The following is a 17,100-nucleotide window of genomic DNA, read 5'->3' as shown; positions in this document are numbered from 1 at the left end:
AGGCGAACCCACGCTGACTATCTATACAGATTCTTTCTTGACATTCTTCATTCTCCATTTGAGACCTGTGTTTTTTTTTTCTTCTTCTCTTCTCCTGGATATTGAAACACTTATACCCCTCTTGTTCTTTTTTTCCTCCACTGTTTATTTCCAAAATGGCCCCCATCCCAAGGGCCGATTTGGATGTGGACAATCCTTCATCGGATGTTGGTGACAGCCAGGACTCCCCGCTACGTCGTCAATTTTCTGAACCCTTTCGTCCCCAATCTACATCCACCCAAATCTCTCAGTCTCCAGAGCCCGTGCCTCGACGGCTCAAGTGTGACTACTGTGGGAAGCTTTTGATGCTCCCAAATGACGCAGGCATCTCCAAAGAAGATGTTCTGAAGGATCATGTCAACGAAGTTCACCCGAAAACCATCAGATTTTCTGGGTATGATGGTGCCGAAGACGGCGCCGATGACACTTACGACGAGAATGGCGATCTCCAAGATGACGACGCCATTGAACATGACGAGCCCATGGTCCAAGCCACCAAGCCCGAAGATGGCGAGGCTCAGGATGAAGAAGGAGAAGAGATCGCAGTGGAATTGACCACTGACGATAACAATGGCATCCAGCCAACTACAATCCAAGTCAATGCCAGTCAGATCCCCGAAACGAAACGTGATCTGTTGGACTGGCTTTCCAATCCGCGTACTGGATATCCTGAGGAGTATCGCCTCCGCGAGGCACAGTGGCGACGTCCAGATGTGAAAAAGCGCCTTGAGCGCTTCTGGAAAGTTCACGATACCGACGAATTCTCCCCCAACTACATCCAGGAAGCTGCCAAGTGTGAATCCACTTGGGACAATGCTTTCCATGACCCTTCAAAGACCAGGAAACGGGACGCTCCTGAACCAGCTCCTCACCCGCTTCCATACAAGAAGTCCAAGGTCGAGAAAGGTCAGTTCCTCGAAGTACAGGCTCAGGAACTAGATGAGCTTGTCAGCATGCTCCGCAATCCCGAAAACCACACACCCGAAGAACTCTACGCACTCACACAGACCGCCGCATTCACCTTGAAAACACTCCAAGATGAATATCTAGCCCTTGACAACCTTTATCTCAAGGCACACCGACACAAGCGAGATGAACCCTCATACCAAACAAAGCGACATCAAATGCAGGGTCACAAGAAGAAGGGTGGAGCCCCTCTGGCTAACGTCAATGAGGACAAGCTTGACTTCGAGGAAAAGAAAGAGGCCATGCTTTATGGCTACAAACACAACTACTTCCCGGGCAACACACCACTTGTGCCCATCCGCACACAGCAGGATCCGTTTGTGCAGGGAGGCTTTGTTCCAACTCCCGCACAAGCCAGAAAGATGATTGCGAAGAGCAAGGAGAATGGTGATCTCAACCCTGATGGGTGGGCGACCATGAAGAAACATGGTCTTGAATACCACGCTCAGATGTACGAACCCCGGCGTGAGCCCCTTGTGCCGAAAGTCACTCGGAAACGCAAGGCCGCCGAGGTTGAAGTACCAACCAAAACCACTGAGTCGGAAGAGACTCAGAATGAGAGTGCGGGTGGTGATGAAACCGACGATGATAACCACCCGGCAAAGCGGCGCGCCCGAGGCCGCGGCGGCAAAACTGTCGTCACCGATGCAACTCACTCCGACGCAAACTCTCGCAAGAGCTCTGGCCGTGGCCGTGGCCGCGGACGCGGCCGTGGGCTTGGTCGCCTTGGTTCCTCCCGGGCTACCTTCGAAGTCACCCCTGCCCCAACTCAGATCTCATCTCGGGGCAGGGGTCGACGTGGCGCTAGCAGCCTGGCCTCCTCATCGATCCCTCCAGCAGAGACCTCCTTCCCGGCCGTCGAACCGATGGCCGCCGCGAGCCCTGTCGAGTCCACCTCGACATCGGCCAAGAAGGAGGCTCTCTCTGCCGAGGCGATCGAGGAGGCCAGGCGCCAGAAGATCGCCAATTCGAAGAACCCCAAGAGGACCAAGGCGATGCTCGATCATTGGGACCGGTTCAACCGGGAAGGACGGATTCGCAACCCAAAGCGATCCAAGGCCCAGATCGAGCAGGACCGGACCGTCGACGGCGCCGCCGACGAGGTCCCCAAGCCCACTGGCCCCGGCCGCCGCAAGCGGTCGCCTTCGCTGGCACCACTTGCTGGCAACCTCGCCCCCAAGGGGCCCATCGGCCTGCCCTCAATGGCAAGCGTACAGGCGCAGCAGCAGCCCATGCCTCCCACCCTCCCTCCTATGGGGGTGGTGCCTCACTACGGCCCCGGCCCAGTGAACCCTTTTGCTGCTGCTGCGTCTGTTGCGCCAATGGCGCAACTGGGGCAACCTATGCCGCCCCAGTACGCCCCATTCCCGTACGTCCAGTACCACGGGATGGGTCCCCTCCCGGGTCATAACCCGCGGGACCCACGCCATTGAGGGTAGGCCGGCTCTTGTCGAGGCAATCCTCAGTTTTCTCTCTCTCACTTTAGCTCTTATCTTACTTCATGTTCATCTCACTTTTTTTCCCGAGTGAGAGAGAGAGGACTGGGGATTGCCTCAACACCAAATGATCATTTCTTCTTGGACCACCCCAGGGTTTGGGATGGGTCGCAGGGAATCATCTTTACCCCGGTTTACATTCACTGCTTGGTGCACGGCCCTCTTCGCGACTGGGCTGAGCCCGCGGTATAAACCGGGGTGGGGTGATTTCCTGTGGCCTCGGACCTCCCTGGGGGGTGGGCTGGGGATGGGATGATCTGATACATTATGAAGGTACTGGTGCCCCTGGCAGTATGTGCCAGGGGCACCAGTACATGTATTCTAAGGTTCAAACTCATGTTGTATAAAAGTTTCGGTCTCCATCTGTAATTCTTAACTTGTACACACTAGTTTCCAAAGATTTAGATTGTATCTTGGAAATCAGATTCGGGATTATGTTCATGATGGATAAACGGTATATAAATCAGCATCTGACCACGCTAAATCTGTATTGTAGCAGATAATAGTTTTAGTATCATTATTCAGAAGTAGTATAATGGGCATTCTACTCTATTGGATAATATACAGCGTATTTTACCGCTAGACCATAAGAAAAACCAAGGTGCCATATCCCAGTCTGACATACTCCAATATATTTCGCAAGAGTAGCCCAGGGGAACAGGAACTAAATGAGAGTGAGGAAACTAGTTGTGGCGGACTGCGCAACTTGAAATTTCTCAAATATAAGAGGCAGAGAACTCCTTCAACTCCTTCAACTCCTTTGCACTACTCCGATGTTTTCTATACTTCCTGATCACGTGCTCAGCATGTGATAATGGGCGGCATCCATCATTGAATTAACAGGGAGTGAATAAACATAAGGAAACCTGTTATAGAAAACCGAGTGATTTAAAATTGTTTCCCAGTTGTAAGAGGTAGAAGCAAAAAAACCATTTCAACTCCTTTACACTGCTTCAAACTTCATACTTCCTGATCATGTGTTAGCCACGTGAGAAGGACATGCATCATGCATGGCAAGCTTCCGGATCTGCGATGTAGCAGAAAGTGAAGAAACGCAAAGAAACTGATATAGAAAACTGGGCGACTCAGAAATTTTCCCAAATGTGAGAAGTAGAAAGCAAAAACTCCTTCAACTCACTCCAAACTTCATGTTTCCTGGTCTCGTGCTAACCAAGTAACAACGGACGTTATCTACCATGGCAAGTTTCCAGATATACGAAGTGACAGGATGTGAAGAAACACGAGGAACCCTATTGTAGCAGACTGTACGACTCAAAATTATCCTTAATATAAGAGACGGGGAGCAAAAACTCATGCAACTCGTTCATACTACTCCAAACTGCATACTTCTCGATCACGTGCTAGGCACGTGACGAAGGGCATCATCGAGCATCATACATCATGGCAAGCTTCCGGACCTGCAAAGTGATAGGAAGTGAATAAACGCGAGGAACCCTATTGTAGCAGATCGCGGGACTCAAAATTCCCTCGAATTTAAGAGGCGGAGAGCAAAAACTTCTGCAACTCGTCCTCACCGCTCAAAAGTTTTCTCACTCACAACTTCATACTTCTTGATCACGTGCAGCCACGTGATAAAGGGCCTCATCCATCATGGCAAGCTTCCGGATCTGCGACACATACCTCCCCTCATCCCTCCTTTGCAATCGCACACATCTTTTACGGTTTTTGAAGACACCCTTGTCTCTGTTAACATCATCTGAATCAATCTTGTCTCTGTTAACGTCAACACCACAATGGGCAAAAAAAGACGCGGTCCCTCTCTCGAGGAGCTTCTCGATCGCCCATGGTGCTACTACTGTGAACGTGACTTCGATGACTTGAAGATTCTCATCTCTCACCAGAAAGCTAAGCATTTCAAGTGTGACAACTGCCATCGCAGACTGAACACTGCCGGAGGTAAGTTGCATTTATCAGATAAAGTGATCTCATATACTGATGGCTTGTGTCGCTAGGTCTATCCGTGCACTTGAGCCAGGTCCACAAGGAGCAATTGACTCAGGTCCAAAATGCGCTGCCGAACCGCATGGGCGTCGATATTGAAATCTTTGGCATGGAGGGTATTCCCGCGGATGTCCTCAAAGCCCATCAGCAGCGTGTCGCTTCACAATTTCAGCAGGCTGAGCTGGATCGCCAGCATGCGACAGGCAACCCTCCTACTGGCGCCTCTTCTGGCGGCCAACCGGCCAAGAGGCCCAAGCTTGAACCTGTCTCAGAGCTCAAGAAGCGACTGGCTGAACACAAGGCTAGGCGTGCTGAGGCGCTTGCGGGAGGTAGCAGTGGTGATGTGACACCCTCTAGTGCTGTTCAGTCTACACCAACACCCAGTGGATACGTGAGTCGTATTCTGCTGTTCTGTTCAACGTGAAGTGTATTGGGAGCTAACAATTATTACTAGGCACCATCGCCTCAGATCGCAGCCACTCCGCAATACTCCTACCCTCAGCCTTATGGTGGTCCTCCCACCGCCATGACACCTCATTTCTCGCAGACTGGCAGTCCTGTCTATTCAAGCTATTCCCCAGTTGGTGGACACCAGATCCCCGGTGCCTCGCCCTACACCCCCTCCGGATACCCCTCGCCATTTCCCGTCGGACTTCCTGCACAGCCACCAGTCTCCTATGGGGCTCCCCCTTACCACCAGCAACAGCCTCCACCATCCGATAACAGATTCATGGGCCTGCCGGCCGCATCGAGCCTTCCTCAGCGTCCTGCTTTTGCTGTGCCTTCAGTCAACGCGCACGAAATGCAACAGATGCACATGGGACACGTCCCCCCCACCCCCGCACCTTCTGGTTACTCTAATGGATCCAGCGCCCGACCAACCGAGAACGCCTTCCCTGTTGACAATCAGATTTCAGGTGCAGCAAATGATGCCGCCTCGAAGACAGAGGGTAGCAGCAAGCCCAAGAAGGAAAAGGCCAAGCCTGCGATCCGAATGATTTACAATGATGATACGCTTAGTCCCGAGGAAAAGAAGGCGCAGCTACCTCGATATGCATACGTCCCAGACAAAAGCACGCAGACCGTCCTCGGCGAGATCCCCGGCAACGCAATCGTGGGCGCCATTCAAGACTCCGACACGGTGATCGACCCGGCCCATTAAGTCCTGCTTTGTTTTTTTTTTCCTGCTGCGTTTGCAAGTGGTGGACTTACGGAACCCAGCTAAGTCGACACACCAAAACTTCTAGTTACATATGAGTATTCTCCTGGCTGGATCTTTGGTTTCATCAGTGGCCCTGATTCCAAACCCTAGTTTGGCGAGTCCTCCCCCGTCCCACCATCTCTCTCCCGACAAACCCAGGAAACGTCGTTAATGTTTGAGTACGATGCTGCGAGATGAAAAAGGAAAACTCAAAAAAAGTTGAAAACAAAAAAAAGAAAGAACTGAGCGGTTCCCTTGAGCCGCTCGTTCGGCCTACGTACAGTACGTGCCTGCCCTTTGATCCTCCCTCCTGGCCCCCCACTGGAGGTTTAACCCTGGCCTGGAGGAGTTTGTTTGATGTGAATGCCGAGATGGCAAAAATGATGCCATCTACGGCTGCTGTGAGTTTTAGCGTTTCTCCGGTAGGCTTCTCATTATCTACCAATGCATGTTCGATTATGATGTACCTTGTCTCCGTAAAGTAGCATCGATTCGTACAGCATCCAACCAAAGCCAATACGCAAATAGCTGATAAAGACTGACATGACGTACGGATATCACTAAGGAACAAACAATGATTCAACTCCATTATCTGTGTTTAACATTTTAAATTCCATTTCCATTTCAATTCCAATTCCTACGCCCTCTTCTCCCTAAACGCAACCCCAAAAACAAAAAGCCCATAAGTAGCCAGCACCGACAAAACGAGCGGAACAGGCTTTCCACCCGTCTTGATCACACGCGGGATCGAGCTTCCGCCTAGCACTGCCGAGGCCAGGAGCCCAAGTTCCTCGCCGTAGGTTTGGCCGGCGCGCAGACGCAGGAATGCGAAGAGGTAGACGAGGCCGACGGATACGCCGGCGGCGATTGAGGGGATGGATCCAGTCCGTGTGTAGCCGATTATCCCGCCAACGCTGGTTAGGAGGGAGAGCGCTAGGGCGGAGCTTGTTGGTGATGCCTGGGTTTGTTAGTTTTGGGTCATTTAGGAAAGATGTACGAGATGGGTGGTGGCATGGTGCTGATGGTTCGGATTCGGCCTTGGAGGGTCGGACTAGGGTGGATTGGAGGTGTGGTATAAGTATATCTAAGGACATACCATCTTGTAGATTTTAAGGCAGGTTGTCTCTTCTTTTCTGCTTGTTAAAAGGATTGTAGGTCAAAAGAGAGAGGGTGAGATCAGGAGAGATGTAAGTAACGCAGACGAAGCTCGGTCATGCAATTGATTAGTCAGATGACGAAGTCCGGGGTAAATGTGCACGCATAATTTAATGCTGGGAACTATATAATTATGTGTTCGGAACTGTTTACATGACCCCGATTCCTCGGGAGACTTGTTTATATTGATATATCTGTGCATCCTCAAGGCCAGCGGTGCTGTATATCCAACTCTCTATCATACCGAGGTAAGGAGTCTGCTTACCCATTTACAGCAACAACTGGGTCGCAGCACCAATTCGATCCTGGATGATGGAGCTCCATTTCTAAAAACCCATCAGTTAGTAATTGTACCCAAGGCAAAAAAGGGTCGCAAATAAACACATACCTCGGCGTTCTCCACGTCTCCAGCTTCGAGACTCTCTACAAGTCCAGGGTACGTGGCTCCCGAATAACCAGTCCAAATTCCAGGGGCAAAGACGACGTGCTTGAACCATTCACGGCCATCTAGACCAGGCTGATATAAGAAAGCCCGTTCAATGCCCTTGTACTTCGCGTTGGTAGCGCGAATCTGGAACCACAGTCTCACCTTCTTCCACCAGTGGTACCAAGGCACGTTATCACCAAGCTGGGACTTCAGGTCGGTAGCAAAGGCATCGAAAGCCTTTGCAGATTCCTGGAACTCAAGAATCGCCCTATCTAGAGGTGCGAATTCGAATTGAGTATTCTCCGGGAGATTGTCCGCCGCAGGTTTGATGTGGTCCAGGTAAGATCCAAGGCCAAGAGAATAGTCGGTGGCGTTGAGCGCAAGAAGGGGAGACTCCACCAATTGTGCCGCTGCCAGAGCCCAGAGTTTTGTGCAAGCTTGGTGGTAGAGGAAGTCCTTGTCTCCGTACTTCTCCATCCATGCGAAGCTGTCGTAGTTTGAGTGGTAGTGGTAGACCGGGTCATTTTTACCACGACCAAAGCCAAAGTCGAGACTGGCGATGCCGGCGAAATCTTGGAAGGCAGTGAAGTCACTGCCGCTGCCCATCGTCGAGATCTTGCCATTCCAGACATCGCGGACAGTCTGGCCCCGCACGGTCTGGTTGGGTGACTGCACCAGAGCGGTGACGTCGTTGATGACCTTGTTTAGCAAGGGACTGGCACGAGGTTCGAAATTAGTGCCCGCAGCAGCCACATCGACATTCAGGTATGCGATATTAGCCTCGGAGAGCCATGGGAGGTATTCTTCCACCCACTCGGTCGAGCCGAGAAGGCCATACTCTTCACCGTCCCAGCTGGCAAAGACAATAGTGCGCAGTGGCTTCCATCCTGCCTTGAGAGCCTCGCCGAAGCTGCGAACGACTTCGTTCAACGCGGCGGATCCACTGTTAGGATCTCCTGCGCCACCAGCAATCCACGCGTCACGGTGATTACCGAGGATAACAACCTCATCGGGGATGTGGCCCTTGATGGTACCGATAACATTCCACAGCGGGGTTGTCACATACTCCTGGAGGTTGTCGAGGTTAATCAGCACATCCTCGGGAGATGGCCCGATATTGTACTCTACGCCCTTGTAGCCGAGGCCGCCTCCCTGCCAAAACTCGTTGAAGTCCGACGCTTTGGGGCCGTGACCGTTGAGCGCCTTCAAGAATGGCAAAATTTCCTTGTACGAGATGGGAAGAGATGGGATTGAAGGGATTGAGTTGTGGGGATCTTGTCGTTCGCATCCAGGCTTAGATGCGTATCCCGGGGTTGTGGGGTCACCGGGAAGGATACCTTGTTCAAGTTAGCTTTGCAATATCAGCACCTTGGAAAAGAATCCTTACTGAGGAATTGAGTGCTACCTCTCTGGATAGCACTGGGATTCCGTGCCGGTCCATTAGGATAGGCTTCATAGCCGTTTTCCTCGGTAATTTCACCGTCTTCCTGCGGATCACTGTAGATGACTACGCCGACCATTCCAAGCTCTTGTGCACGCTTTACCTTCAAACCACGGAATATCATACCGTATTTAGCGATGGCAATCTTACCCTCCAAGGTGACGTTTGCATTGACGAGGTCCTCAAAATCCCTGTACGTGCCAAAGTTGACGTACACATACTGTGCGGTCACATTGCCGGTAGCAGAATAGCCATGGAACACTGGGACACGGTCTGGCAGGCCGGAAGTAGGATCCTCTTCGAGGACATCCTCCTCCAATGTTGCTTCGAAGGTCACTTCGGTCTTGTCACCGGATTTCTTCAAGAGGGCCAGGCGATGATCGACCGGATAGTTGATGTAAATGTCATACGCCACGAGCTCGGTATCCTCCACCCCAAATTCCTTCCATTTTTCCAAAGTCCAGAGCGCCTGAGACAAATTCTTCCCTGCCAAGTGCGGCCCCGCGGTATAGTATTGGCTCCACTCTCGGGCCTTATCTGCGGAAGGCACATTGAGGAGGATCTGCTGGAGCTGGTCGTAAGGCAGACCGAAGCTCTCTGGCCACGCTTCATGTGGAATTGGATGAGCACCAGGGAAATAGGACCAGATGGAGCCGTGCTCTCGAGGCAGAATGGCAGTAGGAATTAGGAACAGAAGAGTCGCCACAGAAAGTAGGGCTGCAAGGGAGATAGTACACGCTTGACGAACAGCATTGTGGGGATATCTATGCCGCGGAGGAGCGACATTGACCTCCAGCAGAGGTGTGGTCTCCGAATAAGGCATGTCTTTTTCCCTCATCTTGTATGAAGGATAGAAGAGTGAGAATGCAATCTTGCCCAGGTGGAAAGCTTCTCCGCATTGTGTCATCAACCGAGCAATCACCTTATCGGCTGACAAAGCTACCCCTCACGGATCAGCCCGCCATCAACTTGCCTCTTTGGGACAATGTTTATCTTCGATCTATAGTTAGCTAGTTAAGAGTTGCTCTTTTCTTACTAAGTAATAACGACTAACTAACTAGTTATGCGCGAATTGGACTTTATTGAGGATTGATACGATTGGTGTTCCAGTAGATGGAAGACAAAACATGAGTGGTATCATAATGGCTACCTATATACAATCGCTCAAAATGAAAAAAAATGCATGGCCCTTGGAATGGGGGCGAACAGAGATAAATCACAAGCCACAGCCAGAAATCAGATGAAACAGTATAAAACCCGTGGTATATAATGAAGTCAAGTAAACCCACAATCATTCGGCATCTTTCGGTATGGGGACAACATTGAAGTCTGGATTGACTCTGTCGCCAATGTCCATACTCTCCCTCAGAATCCGACGGGCATCTTCGTCGTTGACCTTCATGTCATCCTTGACCATTAGCACAGCCAACTCAGGCACAAGGACAGACTGTGTGTAGCCAGCCACGCCGGCCGTCTTGATAAGATCATCTGTTGTCGCTAGGCGACGTATAACCACAGAAAAACGACGGATGATTGTTTCTAGTCTAGACATAAGTGTTAACGTAGTCCGATTAAGCAGGGGCTTATATACCACATACATTTTGGTTGCACCCATACTACCATAATAACCACAGGTCATCGTCTCGAGTCTCTCGTTATCGCTCACTCTCACACGGGAGTTTCTCGCTTTCCCTGGTGCGAAAGAGCTACCAAGAATATTTCGGTAGTAAGAGAAAGCACCAGGGACAAGTAGTTTTTCGAGCTCGGGGAAATAGCCCTGAACGCGCTCTTCAAACCCATCCCAGTCAATGTTAGGGTACCCTCGCTCACGCCACAAGTCCATGGCACTGCGAAGCTTGTGTGATTCACAGAACATCATTTGCTCGCGAATACGTTGCTTTGGCTGTGATTTGAACAGTTCTAGCTCGGCCCAGTCTACTTCCTTATGGCACATTGGACACAGGGCTAGGCGGGGTGATGTCGGTTGGGGGTCTTCTTTCGCTGCCACTTCATCGACCTGCGACATTTGCTCGAAAGTGGAAGAAGATGGGGATGATAGAGGTGAATCATCGTCAAGCAACATTGCTTCGCATTCTTCCTTCGTGTATGGGTGCGATATAGAGTTTGAGTCTTTCCCGCCACGAGGTTCTCGGAAACTCGAATTTTCGATGTCCTTTGGCATTATAAAGGTCACCTCGGGTTCTTTTGGGGATTCTTCGACTGGCGAGGAGGTCATTTCTTTCTCGGTGGACCGTGAGGGGAAAGATGGCCTGTTGAAATAGGTCGAGGGCTTGGAGGCATATTTTGTTGCCCTTTGCCGCTTGTGGCTCTGCGAGGAGAACAAAAATATATCATCCTCGTCATCGGAGCCCGTCATAGCACTGAGGGTTCGCGCATAATTGCTTTTGCGAGAGTATCCATTGCGAGTTTGTGGGCTATTGTATGCCCTATTGTTTCCTTCCGCAAGCTTCTTTTCCAAAGTCGCAGTCGTATAGTTTACCTCTTTGCGAGGTGGGGAAGCATCGCTGTCGCTAGCTTGCTCTTCATCGGAGCTTAGAGGATCGGCATCGGTGTCGATATCCAACTTCTTCTCGATGCTTGGTTGAGCAGCGTTCGCTTCCGGGTCTTCCGCTTCTTCCTCCTCACCAGAGCTGAGAGGTGGGGAGCTGAGAGGTGAGGAGCTTAGAGGTTCGGTATCTGTATCATCCTCTGGCTTTTTCTCAATGCTAGGTCCAGCAATGAGGTCTCCGACGTCCTCTTCGTCGGAGCTTAAAGGCTCCGCGTCTGTATTAATCTCCGGCTTTGTCTCGACAGGTTGAACAGCCTCCCCATTGATTGTCGCGACGTCGAGAATCGCGTCTTCAGACTTGGGTTTATTGAAAGTAGACAAAAGATGCTCGCGCGGAGGATTGTCCCTCGTCATACGATTGGACGCATGGCTGGAATCAGGTTTGGCCCAAGCGGCCATGATAGAGGGTGGCGGAAGATTTCAATCGCCAATTGTCGGCATCAATCGGGGGTCTGAAAGCTTGGAGTCAAAGAGAACTAGTCCGGGTTCATGTGAAGCGCGTTGCGCAGGCCGGGGGAGGGAATTCGGGCTTGGAACAGGGCGCGTTGTTGCGTGATTTCAAGTCTCCTCGCAAAGATGTCTGCGGTTAAGTTCGAGGTACAGTGTTGATTCGGTGTTGGATTTCTTTTTGGGCCTTCGAAACAAAGAACGCTCGGTTTCGAGAAACTGAGACAATGCGGACACCTGGCCACGGTGGGCGATAGCGGCGTATCGGACAACGGGGATTTGATTGGTTGAATCATCGCGTAGGTCGGGGTTTTATCCGGCAGAAAACCATTGCGTGTAACAACATTTATAGAATATGAAGTAGTTCACTAGTTAGGTCTATTTATTGTACTCCGTAATACTCCAAACATTCCCTAATTGCATGTTATATATTGAAAGGTATGTATAATTGTCACCGTTATCCGTTCCGTCTTAGTCCCAAAGTCTGTGATAATTCACTATTGACCGTAGAGAGCTTCTGATAATCATTCTTCCAGCTACCCGTATTTAACATCAAGAAGGAAAGAAAAACTCATAAGAAAGAGACCCTCAAAGGCCTTCTGGCCTATGTTGTAGAAAGCCCCAGAAATCGAAAGGCACATCAAGAGAGCGGCGGTGAGAAAGGCGGTGAAGTAGTCAATATTCCGAGCCAATCAAATGTCTGCTGCATAGTTGTCCAATATGCCGTTATCGCCCGCCGTACTCAGCGCCATATGAGGGGAAACGCGAGACTCGAATTCCACGTGAGACAGTTACTAATTCAGTTATATACAGAATGGTTACACAATTACTCTCAGATGACATGCATAATATAGATGGAAAGCATCTTGATCCTCTTTGTCGAAACGGAAATGACCAGAACAGAGTTCCCGACTACCGTCTTCAAGAGCATGCCAGTGTGTTCTTGCGAACATGAGGGGTGCAGGAGAAAACATTGAAATCGGATTCTTCGCCAGGCGAGGACATGCTAGCGCAATGTAACGAAGCCCGTACGGTTGTGAAAGGTTTGAGATGGAATTGTATCACAGACTTCGGGTATGGGGACGAATGGAACTCGCAAGCCACAGTCAAGGGTCAGTAATTAGACCAGATACAAAATATCTAGACCTTTGACCTGTTTCTACTGCTTAAGACCGGGAAAGAAAAGTATAAAGAGAGAAAGGGAAAGCAAGATGAGAAGGATCCCAGAGCCGACACTATTCGAACGTCATTGAGATCTCGCCATCCCGATGTCCCTGATCATGGTCCGCCCAGGCATTGGGCTCCATGGCCATAGCTCCGATGGCACTGGCTCCAACCGTCGGCATTGTAGAGGCAGTTCTCAACTCCGGACGAGAGTGAAGGTCGTCGTTTCTAAATCGTGGGGATTCATAGAAGGATGTGTCGAAGGTCATTTCCATATCTTCGTGCATCGGCGCGGGAGAGAATTCATTGGGCCCGTAAGGAGAATACTGCCCCGAGGCTTGCGGGGGTAGTGAAGAAGTGCGAGTAACAGCTGGGAGTTCGGGTGTCTTGGGCCTCCTGTCGATAGGGGAAGAGGGCTGCGCGGGTGACGGTTTTGACGGAGCGTTCAGGTCTAGCTTCATCAGAGGCATAGTCGACTCTAATTCTTTGACTTCGATCGCCTCGGAGAGCAACTCGGCTCGAATGGCCTCAATATCGAAGAGGACAGTGCCGGGGCTACTTTCGGGATCGCTTGACTCGCGAGGAGCGGTATTTTTGTCGACATCATACGTTTCCCATTTCTTCTTTTCGGCCATCTTGCCTCGCTTGAACAGGCCGAAGCGCTTCTTCTCTGGCTTCGCCTCTGCTTCTCGGCGAGCTTCATCAATCTCGCGAATCAATTCGCGCTGTCGTTCGGCGTGGTTATCTGGGTCTGGATCCTCGATTTCTGCAAACTCATCCTCAAGAACCTCCCAACCAACTTCCCTCAGAATCCGAGGCATGGCCGTACGGTAATCCATGTGGCCATTCACAAGTGAGGTGATATCAAAGTTCTCAATGCCCGGTATACCTTCGACAGCTGCGAGGCCGGCAACTTTCATGATGCCACCACTTGTTGCCCGGAAAAGGTAGCCCAGGATCCAATCATTCGTGGCATAGCCGTTCACAAATCGGCCAGATACCACACTCCGAGCCTTGAGGTATTCGTCCTTGTTCGCCACAACGGGCGAGCCAAATAGGTATACATTCTGAATTAGACCGTGGGCACCCTTTTCGGCCAGCTCTTTCAAACAAGAGAAGATCACACGCGCACCAAGGGAGAAACCAAGCAATGTGATAGGCCGGTTGCCAAGATTCCGCTCTCGCAAGGAATCCGCCATAACGAGGCCGGCTGAATTGGCGCGTGCCAACGAAACGATCCAGGGATTGTCAATCAAGTATGCGAGTTTAGTGAGGACAAGTGGTAGTTGCAAGGATGCCATCAGCGCCATCAGGACAGTGCTGCCTAGTACTTGTTGCAGACCTTGTGTTAATGCCTAGGGAATTGGTTAGTCTATTAACAATTAGCGCACATCTCTAGAAGCTTACCTCTGTTGCCAGAATATTGATAGTGTCACCCATGCTTCGAAGCATCTCAGGCTCCCATAGAACAGAATAGATATCGCCCATAATCGGATCGACAGTACTGAAAGGTAGACGAACATCGTCGACCTTGCCAGTCATCCAGCCAGAGACCGTCACAATCAGGTTGACCTTCTTGTTATTATGAAGAGGTCGATATTCGAACGTTTGAACTGCACCCATACGTCGTTGCGAAGCTCTCATTCCAATGGTGCTTCCACCTATAGTAGCACCAGAAGCGATCAAAGCTGTACCGCCTGCTCCTCCCAGGAATGCACTAGTTCCAGTGATACCCACTGTAGTAAACCCAGCAGCAAGACCAGCTCCGATAACGGGTGCCAACAACCCAGCGGAAAGGCCGATGACGAGTCCGCCGCCGACCGTTGCTAAACCCATAATCATATATTTCCGCTTCAAGGCCATCTTGCGACGCTTTTCCATGTGATCTGACTCATCCCAATTCTCTTTCTCTTCCTGTTCTTGCATTTCAAGGGAGTCTGTGACTCGCTTTTCGAACCGTGAGATCTGTAGCCATGTTACACTCAAAGCTGCGCCGACCCTTTCCAAAAGAGTGCGCGACCGAGCGTCGTATGCTGAATTTGCGATGAGCACAAGGAACAGGTCGCAGAGGACAGTCCAGCGGAGATCGATATCTATGCGTTCAGAGGTTGGCATCTCAGAAGGCGTCTTGACCTCAGGGAGCTCCTCAGTCTCGTGGACCTCGTATGGCGGAGGTGGATCTAGTTCAGATGAGTCCGTCTCTGCGGAGAGCCTAGATGGAGAATCGAATTTTCGACTGGATGTAGAGGTTTTCGGCTCACTCTCTGCCATAGGATTCTTGACCCGCGCATTCTGCATGAGTGGTCGCACCAGATCTTCTGGTTCCACCCCATGCTCCGCGAGCTGCTCAATCATAATCTGCTCAGCGGAATTGATATCCATATGAGCATAGACTCGCCCCATGATCGCCTGGCCCCATTTTCGCATGGCATCCGAGGCTTTCTGCATGGTTCTGCGCGTAGATTTGGTTGTGGCAATTGACGCCAGATCATGATTCATATAATGGATTGTCAACCTGACAACGCCCACATACGCGATCTTTTGAGTCTCGTTGAGAAGGTCTTTGGTGGCCTGGAGCTGGCTGATGGTATCTCGCAGTTCCTCGCCAACTAGACCAGCAGAGTTGCCGCCTGCCTCTCGAAAGAGGTAGCTTGTATCATCATCTAGACTTGTAGCAGACTGGGCATCATCGTCGAGCTGCACCCGAGTATAGCCCCTCCCTGCTCCTCCCAATCCTTGGTATACAGCCTCGTCGGATTCTTCTTTGGCGCCACGAGCAATGAGTCTCCCATAGTCGTCATAATAGTCGAACTCTCCAAGCGCAGGCATCGCTTTCCACTCATCGGGCTCTGGCTCTGACTCCTCGCTCTCGGGGTAATGTGCATCAGGTTGGGCGAGGCGCTGGTGCGACCATTCCGACACCTGGGGTGACCTTTGTTTCGAAGCTGAGGTCCGAGGCTGAGCAAGAGCTGTAGAGGCCGATGAATACGAGGGGAGTGTAGAAGAAGTGTTATGGTCTGCGCCCTGGCCTCGCTCTTCTGTATTATTCGAATTGGCTAGCTTGCCCTGTGATAACTCTGGCTCCTTTCCCTTTTCCACAGCGTCACTGTAGCCCGTCGAGCTCACAGGTACATTCTGGATATTTTGGCTGGCATTCTCTCCTTCGCTGGGTGCGGGGTTGTGCCGGCGTGCTCGGATGGGAAGGCCAAAATCATCTACTTCATCTGATGCAATAGGATCTTGTTTAACAGATCCTGCAGCGGGTTTGGGTGCTACTGGTTGTGGCGCTGAGCGCTCTGTCTCTTTTCCATTCTGATTTGTGGGGGAACCGCCCTTTGTCGATTGGGGCTCGTGCTGGGACGAATGGAGGGCGTTCGGCGGGGATAATATAGGATAATCGGAGGTGTCTACAGTGACACCCGAGGCTGCGGTCATGGTTTCATGGACTGGAGGCTCTTGGGGGCCTTAAGGTGGTGTATCGGATCCCAGTTGTCCCTCGTTCCTTCGCGATACCTTCGGGAGCTCACCCATCCGGCCTCACGATTGTTGCCTTGAGCTTTGAGGCTCTTATTTGGGCGTATTTGTTTTATCGCGAGTTTCCCACGTCCGATGGTGGGCCACTAGATTGTCATCGGACAGGCTTGGGCAATAGTCTCCGCAGATGACGGTGTGCCACGCGGCGGAAAAAGGAGGGGCGGAGAATGCGGCGGAGAGATCAATTAGCTAGCAGAGAGCAGCCACAACAAAGGATTGAATCAAGTCTGTAATTAAAGAGCTTAAAGAGTTATAGTAGAGAGTTGGAGGTTTGGATGTCTGGGGAGAGATTAGGCAAATCGCAAAAGGAACTGTGGAGGGACCGAAAGCGGAAATGCGCCCATCGGGTCCGATGCTAAATAAACAAGTCTGAATGAAAACAGTAGATCTTCGAATAACATACATTCTTGTTTGATTGTTTTGAATATTGATGTTTATCTATGGAGTATTCTTCATTCTATAGGAGCGTTTCACATTAATAGGTCAATGTTAGTAGATCCACCTCGGAATAGCTGCATGTCTTCTCCACACATATATATACCCCAGGGCTATGTTTGTAGCTGTTTTATTATATTTTGTTATACAAGGCAAGAGAAATCCCTTAACTCGGAGATAACGAAATTCTTCACGGAGTAATCAGCTTACCATTCATTCAAGATTCCCACTTCTCGTAATACGAGGTCATTGCCACCATGCTTC

General features: G+C 50.8%; 6 protein-coding genes across 6 annotated transcripts; 2 read left to right on the top strand and 4 right to left on the bottom strand.

Moving 5' to 3' along the window:
* Positions 1-155: 155 nt before the first annotated feature.
* LCP9604111_6265 (uncharacterized protein) lies at positions 156-2,438 on the top strand (the record flags this gene model as incomplete). The annotated part of the gene is made up of 1 exon (XM_039074167.1): positions 156-2,438. The coding sequence occupies one exon, from the start codon at positions 156-158 to the stop codon at positions 2,436-2,438; it is 2,283 nt and encodes a 760-aa protein (XP_038927791.1).
* A 1,817-nt stretch (positions 2,439-4,255) lies between these two features.
* LCP9604111_6264 (putative C2H2 finger domain protein) lies at positions 4,256-5,625 on the top strand (the record flags this gene model as incomplete). Its single annotated transcript, XM_039074166.1, has 3 exons — positions 4,256-4,418; positions 4,475-4,854; positions 4,918-5,625. 3 exons carry the CDS (start codon positions 4,256-4,258, stop codon positions 5,623-5,625), a joined length of 1,251 nt encoding a protein of 416 aa, XP_038927790.1.
* Positions 5,626-6,301: 676 nt separating this feature from the next.
* On the bottom strand, positions 6,302-6,763 carry LCP9604111_6263 (TMEM14 family protein; the record flags this gene model as incomplete). Its single annotated transcript, XM_039074165.1, has 2 exons — positions 6,302-6,622; positions 6,761-6,763. The coding sequence occupies 2 exons, from the start codon at positions 6,761-6,763 to the stop codon at positions 6,302-6,304; spliced, it is 324 nt and encodes a 107-aa protein (XP_038927789.1).
* A 325-nt stretch (positions 6,764-7,088) lies between these two features.
* On the bottom strand, positions 7,089-9,525 carry LCP9604111_6262 (M28 family metallopeptidase; the record flags this gene model as incomplete). The annotated part of the gene is made up of 3 exons (XM_039074164.1): positions 7,089-7,145; positions 7,208-8,583; positions 8,634-9,525. The coding sequence occupies 3 exons, from the start codon at positions 9,523-9,525 to the stop codon at positions 7,089-7,091; spliced, it is 2,325 nt and encodes a 774-aa protein (XP_038927788.1).
* A 453-nt stretch (positions 9,526-9,978) lies between these two features.
* Positions 9,979-11,655, bottom strand: LCP9604111_6261 (RTC4 family protein; the record flags this gene model as incomplete). The annotated part of the gene is made up of 2 exons (XM_039074163.1): positions 9,979-10,231; positions 10,286-11,655. The coding sequence occupies 2 exons, from the start codon at positions 11,653-11,655 to the stop codon at positions 9,979-9,981; spliced, it is 1,623 nt and encodes a 540-aa protein (XP_038927787.1).
* A 1,283-nt stretch (positions 11,656-12,938) lies between these two features.
* LCP9604111_6260 (TMCO4 family protein) lies at positions 12,939-16,302 on the bottom strand (the record flags this gene model as incomplete). Its single annotated transcript, XM_039074162.1, has 2 exons — positions 12,939-14,222; positions 14,275-16,302. The coding sequence occupies 2 exons, from the start codon at positions 16,300-16,302 to the stop codon at positions 12,939-12,941; spliced, it is 3,312 nt and encodes a 1,103-aa protein (XP_038927786.1).
* Positions 16,303-17,100: the final 798 nt, after the last annotated feature.

The sequence above is a fragment of the Penicillium roqueforti genome (assembly GCF_015533775.1).
Source record: "Penicillium roqueforti strain LCP96 04111 chromosome Unknown scaffold_16, whole genome shotgun sequence".
In the NCBI taxonomy this organism is placed as follows: domain Eukaryota; kingdom Fungi; phylum Ascomycota; class Eurotiomycetes; order Eurotiales; family Aspergillaceae; genus Penicillium; species Penicillium roqueforti.
The sequence above is the reverse complement of the archived record's forward strand: the minus strand, read 5'-3'. Positions and strand labels throughout refer to the sequence as shown.